General features: G+C 36.0%; 1 protein-coding gene across 1 annotated transcript; it reads right to left on the bottom strand.

Moving 5' to 3' along the window:
- Positions 1 to 13,765: 13,765 nt before the first annotated feature.
- On the bottom strand, positions 13,766 to 17,010 carry LOC110924525. Its single transcript, XM_022168527.1, has 3 exons — positions 16,678 to 17,010; positions 15,056 to 16,124; positions 13,766 to 14,442 (listed from the first exon to the last, which is right to left on the bottom strand). Exons 1-3 carry the CDS (start codon positions 17,008 to 17,010, stop codon positions 13,766 to 13,768), a joined length of 2,079 nt encoding a protein of 692 aa, XP_022024219.1.
- Positions 17,011 to 23,286: the final 6,276 nt, after the last annotated feature.

The following is a 23,286-nucleotide window of genomic DNA, read 5'->3' as shown; positions in this document are numbered from 1 at the left end:
TAAACCTTATTTCTCTTTCATTCTTTTTGGTTAGTGTGCTTGTTTGTTATCGTCTTTATAAATATAATAATTATTTAGTGTAAGGGCTTTGTTATAATATTATCTTTTTCTTAATACTAGGTTAGAAACCCGTGTATTACACGGGTTAAATAAATGTAATTTTATATATTAAACAATAAAAAGTTATATCTTTATAAACCCCGTATATTGTGCGGGTTAAATAAATGTAATTTTATATATCAAATAATAACAAAATTATATCTTTAAAAACCATGTGTATTACACAGATTAAATAAATATAATTTTGTATACTAAATATTAAAAACGTTGTATCTTTAAAAAAACCCGTGTATAATCGGGTTGAATAAATCTACCAAATAATAAAAAAATTACATCCTTAAAAATCCCCTATATTACACATGTTGAATAGATCTAAAAAAAAGTTATATCTTTAAAAATAATGTGTATTATACATATTAAATAAACGTAATTTTGTATATTAAATACTAAAAACGTCGTATCTTTAAAAAACTCATGTATAGTCGGGTCGAAAAATCTACTAAATAATAAAAAATATTATATCCTTAAAAACCCCGTGTATTACACGTGTTCTAATTTTACATAACAAATCTTTAAAAACTTCGTGTATTACAAGAGTTATATAAATGTAACTTTGAATAGCAAATAATAAAAAAATTATCTTTAAAAACTCAGCGTTTTACACGAGTTGAGTAAATATAATTTTGTATACCAAATAATAAAAAAGTTATATTTTTAATTAATTAGGATAACATTTAATACTAATTTATTACTTATATATTTAATATAAGATAAGTAGGAAAGAGAGATATTTATTTTAAAAATATATTAAATTAACAATTTAGATTTGAGGATAATATTTTATTAAAATATGATAAGATTTAATATTAATTTATTATTTACTTAGTTAATATAAGATAAGTATAGATTTGAGAATACCTTCAATGTATGATACGTGTCCAAAAGTTATTTTCTTTTATTATAGTAGATAGATAGATAGATGTTTTATGGGTTTCCTTAAATTTATTGATTTTGTCGTGTCTCCTCAAACTAAAAACAAATTGGTAAATTGCTTTATGTTTTTTATAGGGGTCTTCTATTTCCACACCCCTATAATCTTATTTTCACATCCCTATGTGTATATGGGTCGTATAGAATGTTTATGCACAGAATTTAATGAGTGGAATGTTTTTTTTTGTTTTTATATGTATATGGGACGTATATTATATACGGGTCGTATACATACTTGCATATTGTTTCGAAGGTTGGAGAAGGGTTTTAAGTTTTGAAATCTGTATACGGGTCGTACAATGTTATACAGCCCGTATAGCCCGTATAGAAAGGTTAATTTTTTGTTGAAATCGGGAAACCGTTAAATAAGTTTTGTAAATTTTAAAATAGTGTTGTATATATCGGATTATGTTACGAGTTTGTAGTTAAACGTATTTATTATGTTTAATAAGTTTCCTCTTTGTAAAACGATAAATATGTATAGAAAAGTTAATTTTTTGTTGCAATCGGGAAACCGTTTAATAAATTTTGAAAATTTTAAAATAGTGTTCTATATATCGCATTATGTTACGAGTTTGTAGTTAAACATATTTATTATTTATCATAGGTTTCCACTTTGTAAAACGATAAATATGTATAGAATAGTTAATTTTTTGTTGCAATCGGAAAACCGTTTAATAAGTTTTGTAAATTTTAAAATAGTATTGTATATATCGGATTATGTTATGAGTTTCTAGTTAAACGTATTTATAATGTTTAGTAAGTTTCCACTATGTAAAACGATAAATATGTGATATGATTATGATAAACTACGACAACAATTATTAAACAAACAAGTTAACATCTAAACATAAGATTAATATTTATAATGTTTTACATCTAAAACAAAAAAAAGATAAACTTTTACAAAGTTTCAAACGTAAAATAACAAAAAAAAATAATAATAACACAATAAGCAGCTACGGTGGTGGTGGTGGTGGTGCAGCGCCAGCTCGTGGAGGTAGGGGCGCGGCAGAATGCATAGCCACAATCGCCTCGACCATCCACTGTACATCCTCTCTCACTGCAGCTAAATCCCCTCTGACTGCAGCTACATCCGACTCGACCTGAACGAGTCTCTCCTCCACCCCCGGTGGAGGCATCACACGCTGTCACGGCCCCCGACCCGGTTTGACCCGTTTCAGGTGCCGCGGGACAGAAATCCTGTGGTATTTAATTTAGGCGACAGCGAAAGTCTTTTTAAAACAGGATCTTTCAATATTTCAAACTGCCCGTTTACATAATTTAGGGATATAATCCCATAATTTACATTAAGCTGATTTCACAGGGAAATCTTTATTTCTCAAAACATGTTTCTTTATTTATTTACATTGAGCCATTTTTCTAATCTAGTAGTGCTTCACGACACTTTTCTTTGCTCACATCAGATCACCTGAAACATGTTTGAAAAAGGTTTTGTCAGCGGGGAAATACTGAGTGAATCATTCATTTTACTGAAAACGACACATTTGTTATAATTTACAGTATTAAGAGCGATTACAATGTTTCTGATATCCAACCAACTACCCACGGTACTTTATCACTCGACCCACTGGCCCACCTGTCCAGTGGTGTCTGTGATTATGGTCATATCACCCATTGGCTGCCCCAATGTCGAAGATTATCAAGTAATGTATACAAAACCCCACATACCGGCTGTAACTTGGTGATTACAAAGACTTAATCCCTGTAATTATAACTTTGAAAATAATTTGGAGTTTTGTAAAACAGTTGATAAAAAGAGAATGACTCACATTGCAGATTTAACGAGCAGAGTATAAGCTTTACTGATTAGCCCTGATTAACCTAATTTGATTCACAATACACACAAACGGGATTAGTAACTAATTCAGCAGTTACGTCAATTCACGAGATTAAACCCTCACAACGATTTATAAGTGCAATACTTAACAATTCAGCGGATTCACAACGAATGACAGAGTATAGTCCGAGTTCGAACAACACTCAAACATTCAAGTCGAAATCACGATGAATAACAAAGTATAAACTCAATTTGAGCAACACTCAAACAATCGTTGGATAGTTACAATCGATCGGACGTTGAATCGTAATAGCGATCGAGTTATTACCCTGATTGCGGCAGCGTTTCGAGATTAGTGTGTGTTGTGAACGATTTCTATGATATCTCAGAGCATACTTCGAATTTGGACGTCGAAATAACACCGAAATTCAAGTGCCAACATCCCCTATTTATATCTGGAAAATGCTCTCCTTCGCGCCACGTGAAAGAGACATGTGTACCCGTCGCGTGGCGCGACGGGTCTACTTCATAGCCTAGGTTGTTTCGTGTCCCAGATAGCCTTGCTGAGTAATTTGTACGAACAAATTTCAATTCTACAGCAAATTTAGAAGATAAATGTCCACTAGGGTTTAACCCCCCTGAGTTTTAGGGGTCCTGCTCCTGATTCCGATTGTTTCGAAAATTTTAGGGTTTATGCGGAATTACTTGGGTTTCTCAATTAGGGTTTCCTTAATAGATAATTAACACACTACTTATTAATTTTAGTGAGAGTTGTTACATCCTCCCCACCTTAAGAAAAATCTCGTCCTCGAGATTCATTGAAATAGATGAGGGTATTTCCGCTTCATTTCTGATTCCAGCTCCCAAGTGTATTCTGGTCCTCTCTTTGAAACCCATTTGACTTTGACTAGTACTAGTCGCTTGTGTTTGAGAAACTTGACTTTCTTGTCTTCTATTTGCAGTGGTTTTTCTACGAATTTTAACTTTTCATTTACCTCCACATCTTGAAGAGGTACTACCAGGGTACTACCAGGGATTCGTCTGATAAACATTTCTTGAGATTGGATACATGAAATACATCATGTACTCCAGCTAGTTCTTCTGGTAGTTGTAAGCGATAAGCAACTGATCCTATTCGTTGCATTACTGAAAATGGTCCTACGTATCTTGGACTTGGTTTTCCTTTCTTACCGAATCGTACTACTCCTTTCCAAGGAGAGACTTTCAAAAGTACTTTGTCTCCTACCTGAAACTCTAGTGGCTTGTGGCGATTGTCTGCATAGCTTTTCTGGCGATCTCGAGCCGTCTTCAGTCTTTCCTTGATTTGAGTTATCTTGTCTGTGGTTTCTTGTACAATTTCTGGACCTGATAATTGACTTTCTCCTATTTCCGCCCAACAAATTGGAGTGTTCTGCACTTGCGTCCATACATTGCTTCGAATGGAGCAGCTTCGATGCTTGAATGATAACTATTATTATAGGAGAATTCAATTAAGGGTAAGCGGTTATCCCAATTACCACCAAAATCAATTACACATGCTCGAAGCATGTCTTCCAAGGTTTGTATTGTCCTTTCACTTTGTCCGTCTGTTTGAGGATGATATGCAGTACTTAAATTTAGTCGGGTTCCCATTACTTCCTGGAAACTAGTCCAAAAATGGGAAGTGAAACGACTATCTCTATCCGATACAATGGAGAGTGGGACTCCATGTAAAGATACTACTTCATCTACGTACAACTTGGCTAGCCTTTCCATTGTAAAGGTTTCTTTCATTGGTAGAAAATGAGCTGATTTGGTTAATCGATCCACGATTACCCAAATTGCATCATTACCTTTTCTGGTCTTGGGTAACTTAGTAACAAAATCCATTGTTATGAGTTCCCATTTCCATACAGGCATTTCTAACTGTTGTAGTAATCCTGAAGGTTTCTGGTGTTCAGCCTTAACTTGTGAACAAGTAAGACACTTAGATACGTATTCAGCTATATCCTTTTTCATTCCTATCCACCAGAAATTATTCCTTAAATCTTGATACATTTTATTGTTTCCTGGATGTACAGTATACCTAGACTTATGAGCTTCTTCTAAAATCTTATTTCTTAATTCTCCCTGCTTAGGTACCCAAATTCGTTTCTTGTGGAATCTCCAAATTCCATCCTTTCCTTGCTCTAATTCCTTTAGGTAACCTTTCATTCCTTTAGAATCGTCCTTGATTGCCGTTTCCTGAACGTTCTTCAATTGTTTCATTAAATCTATTTGTAGATTTAATCTAAGAGCACGGACTCGCTTTTGCTTTTCATGATACTTACGACTTAAGGCATCTGCGACTACGTTCGCCTTTCCTTCGTGATATTGGATATCACAGTCGTAATCACTTAGGATTTCCATGCACCTTCTTTGCCTCATATTTAACTCTTTTTGCCCAAATATGTACCTTAAACTTTTATGATCTGTATAGATAGTAAACTTACTTCCATACAGATAATGTCTCCAGATTTTAAGGGCAAAGATTATGGCTCCTAATTCTAGGTCGTGCGTCGTGTAATTTTCCTCATGTTTCTTTAACTGCCTAGAGGCATACGCAATTACCTTCTTGCGTTGCATCAATACGCATCCGTATCCTAATTTTGAAGCATCACAGTATACTTCAAAATCTTCGGTTCCTTCGGGTAAAGCTAAAATTGGAGCATTTGTCAATCTGTGCTTTAAAATCTTAAAAGCTTCTTCTTGTCTATGTCCCCATTCAAACTTAACTGCTTTACAAGTTAGCTTAGTTAAAGGCACAGCTATCTTAGAGAAATCCTTAATAAATCGTCTATAGTATCCAGCTAAGCCTAGAAAACTTCTAACTTCGATAGCCGTTTGTGGAACCTTCCAATTGGTGATTGCTTCTATTTTGGCAGGATCTACGTGAATTCCTTCGTGATTCACCATGTGTCCTAAAAATTGTACTTCTTGCAGCCAGAATTCACACTTCGAGAATTTGGCATAAAGCTTTTCCTTTCTTAACAAAGTTAAGAGTGCATGCAGGTGTTTACAATGTTCTTCCTGACTTTTGGAATAGATAAGTATATCGTCAATGAAAACGATTACAAATTTATCCAAATATGGTTTACAGATTCTATTCATCATGTCCATAAATGCTGTTGGGGCATTTGTTAATCCAAAGGGCATGACTGTAAACTCATAATGTCCATACCTAGTTCTAAAAGCAGTTTTAGGTATGTCTTCTTCTTGTACTTTCAATTGATGATATCCAGAGCGCAAGTCTATCTTAGAGAAATACCTAGCGCCTTGCAATTGATCGAAAAGATCGTCAATCCTAGGTAATGGGTATCGATTTTTAATTGTAACCTTATTCAGCTCTCTATAATCGATACACATTCTCATCGATCCGTCTTTCTTTTTCACAAACAACACTGGTGCTCCCCAAGGGGATGAACTAGGTTGTATAAATCCTTTGCTTAGTAATTCGTCTAATTGCTTCTTCAATTCTAGCATTTCGGTGGGTGCTAATCGATATGGTGCCTTGGCTGTCGGTGTAGTACCCGGAATTAGATGAATTCTAAACTCTACTTCTCTATCAGGTGGTAACCCAGGTAATTCTTCTGGAAAGACATCTGGGTATTCTGAGACTACAGGAATGTCCTGAAGTTCCTTATTTTTAGTGTTAATGATTACAGAAATCATATACACCATTTCTTGTTTTTTTGAATAACTAGCCAATTTCATTACTGAAATGAATTTCAGTGGCTTTCGAGGTCTATCTCCTGTAATTAAAATTACTTCTCCTGTGGGGGTACGGATTTCTACGGAATTCTTATCACACAGGATTCGAGCATGGTTGGCTACTAACCAATCCATTCCTAACACTACATCGAATCCGGCTAATTTCATAGGTAACAGGTTTGCAGAAAACTTATGGCCTAGAAGTTCTATCTTTCCTTCTTGCAATACCTTATCTATATTAACAGAATTTCCATCTGCCGTTTCGACTGTAAAGATCTGCCTAAGGGTAGTTAAGGGTAAGTTAAGAGCTTGGCAGAATGAAGTATTGATAAAACTTTGGTTTGCACCAGAGTCAAATAATACTTTTGCATAAACGTCGTGAACTAAAAACGTACCGGCTATGACGTCAGGAATCAGTTCGGCTTCCTGAGTAGTCAATTGAAATGCTCGGGCATTCTTCTTGGTTGTTCCTTCAGCTGGTTTGCCTTTATTATCTGCGGTTTTAACCAATTTAGGACATTCTGTTTTGTAATGTCCTGTTTCTCCACAGTTATAGCAGACTATGGTTTTCTTTTTGCAGTTTTCTTCACTATGTCCCACAGATTTGCAAAAATTGCAAGTTATATTGCATCTTCCGAAATGTTTCCTTTTGCAATTTCTGCAAAATGGCGGGTTTGAAGATTGCCCTGTCCCTCTTCTTTTGAAGCGGTTATTATTATTACCCATACGAAATCCTTGGGTAATTTTCTGAGCCAATTCCTTCTTTCGATCTTCTTCTTTTGTGCGTACCAGTTCATCTGTTAGGGTATTTGCTAATTCCACAGCATCGTCAATAGTGCGTGGTCTCGCAGCTTTAACAATGTTACGGATTTCTCCGATTAATCCCCAAATATAACGGGAAATAAGTACCGGTTCTGGCGAAGCCAGGGTAGGTACCACTCTCGCATATTCGAAGAATGTCGAAGTATATCCTCAACAGTTTACGCCTATCATACGATGACTCAGAAACTTATTGGCCATTTGTTCCTTCTCGTATTCGGGACAGAATTTTCTTTCTACAAGACTCTTAAATTCTTCCCAGTTCATTGCATAAGCCACCCTTCTTCCTTTTGCTTGTAGTACTGTATTCCACCATTCTAGCGCCCCTTCTTTGAACAGGTTTGACGCATACATCACTTGATCTTCTTCAGCACATTTACTTATTGCAATTACTGCTTCGGTTTTCTCTAACCAACGCAGTGTTGCAGTTGCCCCTTCATTACCTGCAAATTCTGTTGGTTTACAGGCAAGAAATTCTTTGTAAGTGCAACCAGGCGTTGCAGCTTTCATTTTCTTAGGAAGTGGGGCCTGTCGTGGTTCCTGATTATAATTGCTGCCTCCATTTATGCTGTTACTGCCGTTATCTTCCGAAGTACGTTTACTAGGGACTAATTGTTGTGGTTCGGCAGGTTTTTGAGTAGCAACCATAATTTCTGGAATAGCATTGGCTATCCCTTGAGCAACAATGTTCTCGATGTCTTGCCTAGTCATATACTGATTTTCCTGATTTTGCTCAGATTGATTTACTTCATTAACTGGTTCATTATTAGCATTTTCCATCTGCTAATTGGTATGAATTATTAGTATCTACTTGTTGATAACAAAATAATCACACATAAACACATAAAATATTACAACACACATCTATAACCAAAATTGTCGATGCCTCGACTTCTATTTTGTTTTATAGATTATATAGGCTTCCATACACTCTGTTTATCTTACAATGTTTTATTTCCCATTTTACAGAGTTAGATTTTACTACTACTGTTATTATACAGACATAATTTCCACCCCCCTATCTTTTGGTCCACTGGCAGTTTCAGTAGCGACACTCCCTCTCGTCGTACTTCCAGGAGATTTGTTCTCCCATTTCCTGGATCCTATTCCCTGTACCTATCAATTCTTCACCAAACTGTCGAAGTTCGGCTAAGTTTTCATAGCTCATTGGCGGATTGGGGATAGGTTCTGGATCAAACTGCGGAAAGAAGGAATAAGGACTGTTGATCATGTTTTGGAATTGCCAGTCATTTGTCCACCATTCTTCCATTTGGCCTAAAGTTCGTGTGTGGATTAGTGGTTCTGGAATAGCTGGTTCTAGGTTTATTGGGAGTTGAGCTGTGGCAGGGTAAGAGTAGAGATTATTGTTGACAGGTTCTATGACATCACAATTTGACAGTAGACGGTCTATTTCGTCTTGAAATGTGATCTCCTCAGGTTGTTTAGAGCTCTCTCAGATCTCTATTCCTTTTTGCTTAATATCTTCCCTTATTTCTATCTCTGCTGGTTTGGAACTCTCTCCGGTCTCTATTTCTTTTCCTTTGCTCACAGGGTTTTCTATTTTAGGAAGTTTCCTAGTGGCTGGCTTTCTCCTGCGCACTTTCCTCCATCCTACATATCTTCTTTTCTTTTTAGGTTTTGCTTTTTCCAGCGGTGGAGCTTGGAATTCCAGAGGTTCCTTTATATCAGCAACATATCCAATAAAGTCGTGGGAGACTTCAATTGGTACTGGGTAGAGGTTGAGATTCTGGAATGCTTCAGATAGCTCACTCATGCTGTGTAGCATATATGCAAAATGCACAAAAATGCTAAGTTAAAACTTTGGAACAAAGTTTAACAAATAAACATTGAAGTTTTATTGCACACGAATTTGTACAAAGGACAACAAGAAAACACACTCGGATTTATTTATTTACTGGGTAGTAATTTTCTACTAGACCAGGCTTATTGATAGTTTAAAGGTTTGCATTTTCTGCTACGGTAGCTAGCATATAAAAATTTGCCCATTTTTCATCTAAATTGTCTTCCCAAGGTGGATTATTGCCTAATTCCTGGACTTCTGGATTAAACCTCACTTTCTTGGCTTGGGTTTTCTTTTTCTCCTGACCTTTCCTAATAATCGAATTTCTTTTCTCTGGGGTAAGAGGATTTTCATAGTTTGCCTTACGGACAAAAATCCCTTCTTCTAAATTGGCTGGATATTTGGAGGAAGAGGTTCCCTTTTCTTTAGGTGTTCTATCTAATTTGTGGTAGATAGCGGAAAGCTTTTGTTTACCCATACTGTAGTTTTAACAAATAAAATAGTTAATAAAACATATATTCACAGAATAGCAATCAGAATTCCTAAGTATTTTCCAATTACTTTAATAGGCTTAAAACAGTGAGCTTAAATCAGTAAGCTTAAAACAGTGGCTCTGATACCACCTTTTTCTGTCACGGCCCCCGACCCGGTTTGACCAGTTTCAAGTGCCGCGGGACAGAATCCTGTGGTATTTAATTTAGGCGACAGCGGAAGTCTTTTTAAAACAGGATCTTTCAATATTTCAAACTGCCCGTTTACATAATTTAGGGATATAATCCCATAATTTACATTAAGTTGATTTCACAGGGAAATCTTTATTTCTCAAAACATGTTTCTTTATTTATTTACATTGAGCCACTTTTCTAAGCTAGTAGTGCTTCACGGCACTTTTCTTTGCTCACATCAGATCACCTGAAACATGTTTGAAAAAGGTTTTGTCAGCGAGGAAATACTGAGTGAATCATTCATTTTACTGAAAACGACACATTTGTTATAATTTACAATATTAAGAGCGATTACAATGTTTCTTATATCCAACCAACTACCCACGGTACTTTATCACTCGACCCACTGGCCCACCTGTCCAGTGGTGTCTGTGATTATGGTCATATCACCCATTGGCTGCCCCAATGTTGAAGATTATCAAGTAATATATACAAAACCCCACATACCGGCTGTAACTTGGTGATTACAAAGACTTAATCCCTGTAATTATAACTTTGAGTTTTGTAAAACAGTTGATAAAAAGAGAATGACTCACATTGCAGATTTAACGAGCAGAGTATAAGCTTTACTGATTAGCCCGGATTAACCTAATTTGATTCACAATACACACAAACGGGATTAGTAACTAATTCAGCAGTTACGTCAATTCACGAGATTAAACCCTCACAACGATTTATAAGCGCAATACTTAACAATTCAGCGGATTCACAACGAATGACAGAGTATAGTCCGAGTTCGAACAGCACTCAAACATTCAAGTCGAAATCACGATGAATAACAAAGTATAAACTCAATTTGAGCAGCACTCAAACAATCGTTGGATAGTTACAATCGATCGGACGTTGAATCGTAATAGCGATCGAGTTATTACCCTGATTGCGGCAGCGTTTCGAGATTAGTGTGTGTTGTGAACGATTTCTATGATATCTCAGAGCATACTTCGAATTTGGACGTCGAAATAACACCGAAATTCAAGTGCCAACATCCCCTATTTATATCTGGAAAATGCTCTCCTTCGCGCCACGCGAAAGAGACATGTGTACCCGTCGCGTGGCGCGACGGGTCTACTTCCTAGCCTAGGTTGTTTCGTGTCCCAGATAGCCTTGCTGAGTAATTTGTACGAACAAATTTCAATTCTACAGCAAATTTAGAAGATAAATGTCCACTAGGGTTTAACCCCCCTGAGTTTTAGGGGTCCTGCTCCTGATTCCGATTGTTTCGAAAATTTTAGGGTTTATGCGGAGTTACTTGGGTTTCTCAATTAGGGTTTCCTTAATAGATAATTAACACACGAATTATTAATTTTAGTGAGAGTTGTTACACACGCTGTCTCACGTTGCGTTGAACGTACGGGCGATCACCCCGTAACTCCTCCCACGCCATAAGCCCAAACCAGCTGCCCTCCCTCGACCTCGTGAGCCAAACCCATCGATAGGGCTGTGTCCCTCCCAACCCTGTCAAGCTAGCGTGTAAAGGTCATATCACTTGCCACCTGCGGGGACAGGAGGCGAAAGAAACCCTTCGGCAGACGGGTGACGAAGGCCCCACAGCTGATGTGGGAAGAGGGTCGCTTAAAAGCGTACTCGGCGAGATATGCGGCCAACTTGTACGCCAAGTTGGTCCTCCCGCCGGTAAGTAAGTCATGCAAGAAGAATAGGTCACTTTGGGTGACCCATTCCCTGCAATCATGACGACCGGCGATCGTCACGGCGATACACCGATGTAGGTATCGGTGTAACGGGTCGTAAAGATCAGTCGCCCGTGCCTTCGGGGATCGCTGACTCGGTTTCGCGAACTCCCCGAACCCAATAGTGCACCAATACGACCACAACACGTCAGTGGACGTGCTGACTGGCGCATCAAAAAATGCGTGGGACCTTGAGTCCTCCTGTGAGTACAGACCCAAGGCAACAGCGAACTAAGGAAGTGTCATCCTCTGAGTCTTGCCGCAAATAGTAAAAGCTACGGCCTCTGTCATCAAAAAATGTTGAAAACCCCCACCCCGGGTGTCTGTAAATGAAAAGGTAGATAAAAACTCTAAAGTAATCTCCCTATGGGCCCGCTCTACGGCGGCATCAAATAAGCGGTCCCATGGGGAGTTAGCTGGCATGAGCTCCCGGACCCGACCGGTCGCTCCAATATCGGTCAAAAACTGAAAATCTATGGTCTGAGGCGCATCCAACACCATCTCCCGTAATTTGCCCAAAACCCTATAGGCAACAGTACCTCGGGGATATCTCTAAGAAACCGCCCCGTCTCAGTAAAATCGGGCACAACCTCCTCCTCCTGTCCACGTCCACGTCCCCGTCCGCGTCCACGTCCACGGCCCCGACCCCGACCCTGACCCTGACCCTGACCTCGACCTCTATGGGCCGCACCAGCTGCTGATGACTCAGTCATATCGTATGTAACAAATAACAATTATAACTTAGCAATCACTATACGATTATCGTTAACGTATTATACGAATACTGTTCTTGTATACGAACGTATTGTACATATCATATACGCTCGTACAATGTTTGAACATTCAACAAGTATACGACCGTATATAAAATATACGTTCGTATAATGTTTGAATATTCAAACATTATACGACCGTATATAAATATACGATCGTATAATGTTTGAATATTCAAACGTTATACGAGCGTATATAATGTTACGATCGTAAAACCTTTGATTATTCAAGATTATACGGTCGTATAAACTGTATACGATCGTATAATGTTTGAATACAATTTATACGACCGTATACACTTGAATAATCAGTTACAATTTTCTGTTTCAAATTGAATTATACAATCGTAATCGTTACGCCTATCTACGCTTTACTATACAAGACCATAATCTAACATGTTACGGAATTTGAAAGTTTACTATACGAAAACGTACCGTATAGGAAGAACAAGAAGAAAACGCCAAAAACGTCGAAGAACGCTGCCCAAGAACGAACCGAGAGAAAACCGAGAGAATTTTTGGTGGAATGTTGAGGCCGTGTGGTGGAAATGAGGTCGTATAAAACTTATACGATCTTTTTTCCTTTGTATACGGGCCGTATAAGAGTATACGACCCGTATACAGTAATATAATTTATTTTAATTTTGTCGTATACTTAATATACGATGACGGTATACGAGGCGTATATTTTTATACGGCCCGTATACAATTTAGTATTTTTCATTTATTTTCAATTACTATATGCGGAACTGACGAAAATACGGTCGGTATGCGTTAACGTTGATTCGTTTAAACGTTTTTTCAAATTCAATTTCAAAAAGTTGCCAAAACATTTCTATAACGTGTATGTTGATCATTACAAATTGTCAAAACATGCAAATAACATTTTATATTCATAGGGCACCTAAATCTATGTAATCCCTGGTCCTATATTCATCAACGATCATATTATATTGGTCAATACGTTCCTTGTAATAGTGATACCAACTTTCTACTGGCGTATTCCGTGTCGGTTGTCGCCAGTATCCTGATGGGGTTGGCATTGGATATTCCCCTTCTAATCTGACGTGAATAAAATGGTTCCTGTGTACATGTACAAGCGCGACTGTTCGATGCGGAATACTTTCTTCGGCTGTTGTGAACATGGGAAAAAATGAAGCACAACCAAGGTCACTTAATAAGAGACAAATGACATTCTACCGGTTTGCTATCAGAAGCCCCGTGAATGGCATTTGTAGCCACTTATGTCGAGGTGCTCCGTCTATATGGTTGGACCAAACTAATGATTCCAGAACTTGTTGATACAGAACTTCATTTATCTTTTTCCAAAATTCGTGGAACCGGTTGCACTCATCATGAAGATGCTGTCGTATGAACGGTCACTGCCACTCTTTAAGCGATAAGCCGACCGCTATAGATCGAAACCCACAATTACCATCACCCTGCACATTTTGTATGTGACTGAGGTGCGGATAGAAGCACGGTGGAATGAACTTTTTGAAGTGCAAGAACATATTAACTTGTCCGACAGGCAGCAAAGGTAAGTCTGGTGGCTCTTCCTTTGATTTTGCGACCTTGTTTTTCGTTTTCGAATTCTTAGCGCCTTTAGCAATCTCGCCGAAGAACATAGGTGTTTCAGTACAATAACTTTGTGACTCGACAAACGAGCTGTGCCTGGTAGGTTCGATCGTTGACTCTTGTGTGCCAAACCCATCTTGTGAATCACTATACTGGTCCTGCGTTGTAAAAAAGCTATGTCTAGAAGGCTCCGTAAACGAATCATCCTTCCTTTGTTGCTGAGCTTTTAAAGTTGGACGACCCCGTGTGTTTTTTTGCACAACTGGTTGTTTAAGCTTCGTCTTGTTGAGTTGTACCAACTCCTTCATCTTTTGAATCAAGTTTTTCTTGAGTTCTCTCGGCTGAGCACTTAAATGTTGTTTGAGAAGCGCAAATTCGCCGTCTAAGTCGAAAGAGTCCACCTTGCTCGGTTCGACTATGGAGTCCAAATTTAACTTTCTCCAAAAAAGGTGTATCAACTCCAACGGGATCATTTGACCTAAGAAACATATCAACAAACAACATAAAACGTCAATAAGATTTTGCGTGTTGAAAGGCTATGATTATAAAATGTGGTTGGTCGAATAATGTATTACCATTCGTTGTATACGGTTCCAACCGACACGCGCACGGCAACCCACAACTTGTATACAAACGGCACGCGCATGTACGGTTATATAACTTTAATTTTTCTATTTCATTTATTTCGTCTGATATCAACTCTAGGCAGGCATGTGAAACCTTCTTTAGTAGGAGATTAAATATTGGTTTGTTATGATGACCCAATGTTTGGCTCCTGCTTGTTTCAATGCTGCCTTTGATTTCTGTCACCTGGTTTCTTATGAGCTTATCGATAAGTGGTACCACTTTCTCCAGGGTGTAATTAGAGTCGCCTAGGTACTGCTTCAAAAGGGCATGTTGACCCTCTGCCCGGTTCGTTGTATTTTGACCGAAGTTCAGATGTTGGTCGCTCTAGAACGAAACAAACCGGTCTCTATATGCTTGTAACCAGATTGAATCCAAATAGTTCATAATCTCTGTAATCAAAGTCAAGTGCAGTTAAGACAAGTCAAATAAATACGATTATTAAACAAAAATTATATAAAACTTACCGTCGGTTTTTTTGCGTGGCAAGTTTGATCGTATTCGCTCGTACCAGTAGTTGTAGTCAAGATCGGTCGTTGAGTTAATTAGCTTGCCCCACTTGTAAAGAAACCACCCCCATTTATCCTCTGTTTTAAAGCTTTGCCTGCAATGCTTGAAGATGTTTTGCTGTATGTGCCACCTACACAATGAATGTCTAGCCCTGGGAAACACGGTTGCACATGCGTTCATTAGGGCGCGATCTTTATCGGTTACTATTACACGGGGTTCCATAACACTGTCTAATGAGTGTTTCAACCTCTGTAGAACCCATGTGAAGTTTTCCTGTTTCTCGTTGCTTACGAACGCATGAGCAATGCAAAACGACATCAACGTGGATGTAACACCGATAATCTGGACTAACGGCATTTTGTACCGATTCGTCTTGTAGGTGGCGTCTATAAGCAACACATGCGGGAAGGCGCGCCACAACATGTTCGACTCCGGGTGGATGAAGAAAACATCCTCGACCCGTTCGCCGTTTTGAGATGTTTTATGGTAAAAAACAAACCCAACCTTCTCCAACCGGTTGAAAAGTATCTGCATTGGAGTCTCGCCGAGTTGTTCAATTCGACCCAATTTGGCCCGAGCGTTGTATATGGTGTTTTTTGTTGAGACATTATGGGGGTTCTGTTCTTTAATGGCAGCAAGAATGTCTCGTGGTTTTATGTTCTGATGCGTCATTTGCTCCACCGTCCTCTCTTCTGATGGAGTCAACCTCATTAGGGACGGATGACCCTCTGGATACAGAAATGGTTCGTGGTTATGTTTAGCTTCCTCAACCCTTAGATCCCAATAACCTAACCTCTTCTTGTATGCCCCGACCAGTTGGAACTTGCAACCGGTTTTCCTGGTCCCGCTGCGTCTGACCGTGGCTGTTGATTTGTACTCGCCGGCACAATCACACGTAAGCCAGATTTTTAACGGCTGACCGCTACCCTGTTTATCGTAGATGGTGCGTTTGGTGACGAGGACGTAGTCATTTACGCGTCCAACGTCTCTACACCACTCTACCAATTTATCCATGCTTGCGAATTCCTAACGAAAACACTTATATGTGTCAATTAATGATTAACCAATCGGTTAGCTTTAGTATAAACGGGTTCGGGTCAGTTTCAGGTTGAACCTGCGAACCCGTTTGGGTTAACAGGTCGGGTTCGGGTCAACATGGTCGGGTTGGAGGGTTGACCCGTTACACATTTATACTATATATTAACATAGATTTCATAATTTAAATATGATATTATTATATATATATATATATATATATTTGTGTTTTTTAAGTAAATTTTAACTTTAATATATTAATTTCAGAAAAAAAATAAAAAAATTAGGGTTTAAAGGGTCGTGTTCGGGTCAACCCATGAAAGTTCGGGTCGTGTTCGGGTTCTTATGTATGGTACGATTTTCGGGTTCGGGTCGAGTTCGGGTTTGTGTAAAATTTTCAGGTTCAGGTCGGGTTGAACCCACCAACTCGCGAACACGACCCGTTGAGCAACCCTAATCTAAGGTTTTATTAAAAACAACATCAAACGTAAAAACACTAAAATAGTTAACGTACAACAAATAAACGTATAATTAAATGCTATACCTTCTTGTTTTGAAACTCACTACGTTCCTGGTCAGCATTTGGACCCTCCGGCGGTCCATCACTTATGGGAGGAGACTGAGAACTATCAGTCGGTGGTCCAAAACTAACAGGAGGGTCTTCAAAATTAACCGGGTGTTGCGATGGATAATAACCAACATAATTAGGCTGAATTGCATCCAAACCCCAAGTATCCTGACCTGCATCAGAAGCAAGAATGGGATCGAACGGAGCATTTAGATCAAACATGCCCGCTTTGTTATCTTCATTGTTATCATAACTCCCCTGATTCGCCTCGTTATCAAACACATTAAAAAAGTTACCCCAACCCGACATTATAGCGTAAATAATTTGAATACAGAGAAAAATAGAAGAAACGAATAGAAGTTGAATGAAAATGAATGAAATTAGTGTCGTTTATATAGAGAATTTTACGGAATATTACATCGTTTCAAATGATTAACACGCGAATCGAGGAATCTAACGTCGAATCAAATAACTTGCACGAATATCGAGGAATCTAACGTCTAATCACATAACTCGCACGAGAATCGAGGAATATAACATCGAATCAGTGAATCTTACGTCTACTCGCACGTGAATCGAGGAATAATACGTCGCGTCAAATAGTAATAAAACAATAAAATAAAGGAAATTCATTGTATACGAGCCGTATAGATATATACGAGCCGTATAAAGTAGTCGTATAATATATATACGACCACAGTATCATCTTATTCTAACATGGTTGATACGGGCCGTATAAGGTTATACGGCCCGTATAGAATAAAGTGAACCGACAAAGGCTGCTGGCACAGCCTTTGTCGGTTCACTTTATTCTATACGGGCCGTATAACCTTATACGGCCCGTATCAACCATGTTAGAATAAGATGATACTATGTGGATTTATTAGGACCCTTTTTATATTATATTTTGTTGTCGTGTTTTTTTTTTTAATTTGGGTTTGCTTTTATATTATGTATTTTTCTTGCATTAGACTTTCATCTAAACTAGGTTTAAACAACTTCGTCGCGTTACGGCGAATTTCTTTTGTTATTTAGTATCTATTTACATGTGTTTTGAAATCACTACGAGCGTGTTGCGAACGGAACTGCTGACAAAAATAAAAAGAAAATGTAGAAAAAAACACTAAAACATAACCGAAAAAAATCAACCAAAAATGTTGTATGGTAACGATGTTGTTCGTATGAAACCCGTGGTTAGAGATGAGCAAATTGTTCTGGGTACCGGTACCGATTTTGGCGTTCCTGGTACCAGTTTACTACCGTTTTTTACCTTCATATACCGGTACCGTAACGGGTATTTTCGGTATCAGTACCGATTCTTTATCGGTTGGCACCGAGCTCATCCCTACCCCTGAAACTAAAAAAAGAAAAAAATTAAAAGTTGAAGAAAATCAACAAAAAAAAAGTTGTAGGATACCGTTGTTCGTACGATAACCATGACCAGGGATGAGCAAATGGTATTGGGTAGCAGCACTGAATTTCCTGAACCAAAAGATTTCCAATATCAATTCGACACCAACTTTTGGCGTTTTCTGTATTAGTGCCGGTTTTTACCTTCAGGACTGATACTGAACAGGACCGTCTCGGTATTTTCAATACCAGTACTGGTTCGATACTGGTTGACACCAAGCTTATCTCAACCCCTGATATTAAAAAAAGGATTAATGTTAAAAAGTAAAGAAAATAACTATTATTATAATATTAAAATAATAAAGTACTAAAAATAACTATATATTATTATAATATTAAAATCGCTCCCGAACCAAAAGATTTCCAATATTAATTCGGTACCAACTTTTGGCGTTTTCTGTATTAGTGCCGGTTTTTACCTTATGTACTGATTCCGAACAGGACCATCCCGATATTTTCGATACCAGTACTGGTTCGATACCGGTTGACACCAAGCTTATCCCAACCTCTGATATTAAAAAAATATTAAAGTTAAAAAGTAAAGAAAATAGTAATTATTATAATATTAAAATAATAAAGTATTAAAAGAAATTATATATTATTATAATATTAAAATCACTATTATTTTAGTTCGTTTAGTAATATATAAAAATAATAATAATATATAGTAATAATAATAACATATAGTAATAATAATAAGAATAGTTTTGCAAAAATGTTTTAGAAATCTCTTGTGAAATTGTTTTTTTAGTGTGCTTTTGTGTTATGAGTTTGTTTTAGATTTAGTGATTTCTATGGTTGTAAGATTTTCATATAAAATCAACAAATTGTATTATGTAATTATGTACTTTATGATTGTTGGATTTGTTAGTATTAGGGCTCCTACCGACAAGAATAATGATGTTTGAATTACTCCTTTATGGCCCGTGAGAAACCGAGAATCCGCAAGAACTCTCATCTCATTATTTGTATTTTATTATTATTATTATTGTTATTGTTTTTTGCAAATTTTGACAAAAGTTTTAGGTTTACACACATGCAACTCCTTCTCCTTTTTATTTTTCAACTCATCACTATTTGAAAAAGCATTCTCATTTTTTATCATCACTAGACATATTGTTTAACTTGAAACTTTAGTTAAATGATTAGTTGGTTCTTGTGGTTTTTCATATTCATAGAGTTGGTCCTGGACTTCAATATTTACAGAGTTTGTTCCAGTAATTACAATTTTTATATTTGTGTGATCCTTATCGTTAATCTCTGTTAAGCTTTTCAGTTAAGTTTTGTTAAATAATTAAAATATCCTTACTTATTAACAAAAACACAAATATTTCTTTTTGTCTTCTTCCCTTTAATACAAACGAAACCCTAAATCTAAAGCATCAGCGGTAACACAATACTTTCTTTGTTTCTTGTTGTTTCAACGAAAAACACTCAACTATACAAGTAACCATGCTTTGCTTCTTCTGTTCTTTTTTGTATTCACTGGAGAAGAACAATAAAGGATGACGACGATGACGTGATGAAGGTGGTAACTGGCCAGGTGTGGTGGTGAAATCGGGGTACAGTGATGGTTTGAAAGTGGCGCTGTTGTGGTTTGAGGGTGGTGAACAGGGGCGGTGGTGATTGTCGGAGGTACTAGTGGTGACACGTTGTGCTACGGAGGAGGGTAGTGGTGAAGGGTGATGTGTTTAGTTTCCAGTGACCGACTTTGCTATGGTTTGCGGTGGTAGTTCAGTAGTTTGTGTTGAGTTTTCAGTGATGATATATGACTTCACTCTTGTTAGATACACATTTGATCATGTTCGATTTCATGACTTCAAATTTAGCGTTATGACACATGGTGTACTGGTATGCATAGAAGTCTAATAGTTGTTTGTCCGGTTGAAAATTCATTAGATCACCCGTGTTCACACATTCATAGTGTTATCCTTACGCTTGTCCTGTAAACGAACCAAACGTTTAGTAAACAGTTAGTGAACTATTCGATGGGAAGTTCATTTATGTTCGTTGGCTTATTAAATGAACAAACCCAAACAAATGAATATGAATAGAGTTTGTGTTCGGTTGTTTATGTTCGTGAGCGTTCGGTAATATGTTCATTTATGTTTGCTCATTTATGTGCATTTGTGTTTCTTTATTTAAAGTTTATTTTATTTTATGTTATATCATATTTTTGTTTTATTGGTTTTAGTTTTAAAAAAATTGAAACCAAAGTTCTACTATACGACTCCGCCAACATCGCTCGTTTAACCATTTCAGTTTCAGTTTTGTTAAATCTTGACAAACTTCATAGTATTTGTGTTAATTATGTTTATGATAATTATGTCAACTATGTTCAGACAGTTATGTTAAGTACTTATTTATTGTCGGTGAACTCTTCATAGTCTTTTTGATATAACTGTAGATTTCATTTTAAAATGTATATTTAACGTTCGTTTGTGTTCATTTATGTTCATGAGCATTTTTTTTGTGTTCATTTTCGTTCATTTACGTTCGGTAATGTTCATGGACAGTTCATGAACCTCTTCATTTTCTTAATGAACGAACAAGAAATCTTGTTCAGTAAGCGTTCGTAAACCGGTCATAAATATATTCATTAAGGACATGAACAATGCCTTATCCGTGTTCGTTCGGTTCGTTTACAACCCTAATTCTCATGTCACGCCACACTCTTTTTTAAGTAAGAAGACACATCTTAACAAGTCATTGCTTCTTACAACTATCCTTATTTTTTATGTGTCTCACTTCTTAAACTATATTTCATAACTTAATTATGTACTTCAATAAAGTATTTACTATGAATATAATATAAATAAATATGATAAATTATACTTAAATTTTAACATACCGGAAATATAAATAAAGTATTAATAAATTTAGTAAATAAATATACGAACTTATAGTATACAATTAAGAATCGTCGATTTGGTTACAAGTTAACAAACCGAACATAAATGACTGGTTTTAACTAAACTAGATAAAATCGATGAAAATGAGAGCAAAATTAGATGAAATGTTCAATAAAAAGGACAAAACCAGAGAGGGTAAAGATGGTCTATTAGCCTTCTTTCATCAGTACATGGGTTATCTATACTATATAATAAAAGAAACCACTTTAGGGACACTTGTCATCATATTAGGCCATCTCTTATAGATAATTATTATTTTAGTTTAATCTCTATTAATTAATTAAAGATAATCACCCTACTAAATATTATTTAGTTTAATATATTATATCATAGATAACCCTTCTACTAAATATTATTAGTTTAATATCTTATGGATAATTATTATTTAGTTTAATCTCCTTCTCATTTATAATATTATTTATTTGAATTAATTATATTCGAAAGTTTTGTTTAGTTTGGTATCAAATAGATTTTACGAAACTTAAAATAAAATTAACTAATATTATTTATCATTTATACATTTACGGAGTTTTAAATAAAGGGTTAAATATTGAGACTTCGTTAACAAATTTTGCAATAACAGAATAATCTATTTTTATCATGAAAACCAAACTTTGTATTAATATATTAAATATTTTTATTTTTACTATACAAAATTACATTTACTCGACCCATGTAATACATGAGGTTTTTAAGATATAACTTTTTATTATTTGATATATAAAATTAGATTTATTCAATTCGTACAATACACGAGGTTTTTTTAAGGATGTATTTTTTTTCTTATTTAGTACAGAAAATTACATTTATTCAAACCATGTAATGCGCATATTTTTAAAGATGTAATTTTTTTTTTTATTATTTGGCATATAAAATTACATTTATTCAACCAGTGTAATAAATGAGGCTTTTAAAGATGTATTATTTTATTATTTGATAAACAATATTACATTTATTCAACCCGTATAATACACGTGGTTTTAAAGATATAACTTTTTTATTTGGTATATTTATTCAAACCATGTAATGCGCATATTTTTAAAGATGTAATTTTTTTTTATTATTTGGCATAGAAAATTACATTTATTCAACCCGTGTAATAAATGAGGTTTTTAAAGATGTATTATTTTATTATTTGATAAACAATATTACATTTATTCAACGCGTATAATACACGTGGTTTTAAAGATATAACTTTTTTATTTGGTATATATAATTACATTTATTCAATCTGTACAATATGGTTCTTATATATATAACATTCTATTATTTAATATATAAAATTATATTTATTTAACCCGTACAATAAATGAAGTTTTTAAAAATATATTGTTTTATTATTTAGTATATAAAATTTATTTATTCAACCCTGTGTAATACACGGGGTTATAACCTAGTTTTTTAATATAAAATGTTGAGTTTTCATAAAAAAACAGGAGTTGGCCCATTGGCGTTAGTTATCCGTAAAGAGTAAAACCTTATGACCCCTCAACTAAGAAGTTTAGGTTCCATCACTAACCGCCAATATTGCCTCCTCTCTTTGTTAACCCAACAATTTTTAGAACACGTCTACTAAATAAACCATTAAAATTGTTGATTTAATAACTAATATATGCTTTTAAAACATTAATATATAAACAAGATTTCTTAAGGTTAATATGCTTTAAAAAAAAAATTATAAACAAGATTTCTTAAAGATAATAGGGTGTATTGGGATCTTCTTCAACCACTTAATTAACACATGCTGCATGCCGTCGACTTCACGGGACTTTCTAGTCTTTCTGTGCACCTCTTTGTTTGCTATTCACCAATAAGATTCTGCCACGTCACCCAAGCTTCAAAACCGTAGACACATAAAGCCGCCCGTAACCTATAAACATAAAAAAACATACGTACCCAGCGTTAAACCTACGACTATAATTAATAAGAAACCTGGTAGATATCGGTTGAGTCATAACTCATAAGTAGCTTTTATGTATTTTCTTTTAATAAATATATAGAATTTTATTAATTTTGCTTGATGGTTTATGCATTTAAAATAATTGTGGTAAAATACCGATTATGTCCTTGGATCACGTTTTGATTTGATTTGAGGTAGTCGGGTAAATAGGATCTCTCCTTTGACTTCTTATGTATGATACATGTGAATGGGGGAGGGAGTGAGAGCAAATGAGGGGCATTGACCAACAAAAGTACGCAATCTTAGCATCAAAAAAATAACCCCATAAACAAAATATTATTCGTAATTTAATTAATATATTTA

Source organism: Helianthus annuus, chromosome 4 (genome assembly GCF_002127325.2).
Source record: "Helianthus annuus cultivar XRQ/B chromosome 4, HanXRQr2.0-SUNRISE, whole genome shotgun sequence".
Taxonomy (NCBI): Eukaryota; Viridiplantae; Streptophyta; class Magnoliopsida; order Asterales; family Asteraceae; genus Helianthus; species Helianthus annuus.
The sequence above is the reverse complement of the archived record's forward strand: the minus strand, read 5'-3'. Positions and strand labels throughout refer to the sequence as shown.

Excerpts from the sequence above, each read along its gene's own strand:
- LOC110924525 (XM_022168527.1), bottom strand. The coding sequence starts at position 17,010 with ATGTCGGGTTGGGGTAACTTTTTTAATGTGTTTGATAACGAGGCGAAT. Across the intron at positions 16,125-16,677 it reads GTGAGTTTCAAAACAAGAAG|GAATTCGCAAGCATGGATAA; the intron begins GTATAGCATTTA and ends TGTTTTCGTTAG. Across the intron at positions 14,443-15,055 it reads GCCACGCAAAAAAACCGACG|GTCAAATGATCCCGTTGGAG; the intron begins GTAAGTTTTATA and ends TATGTTTCTTAG.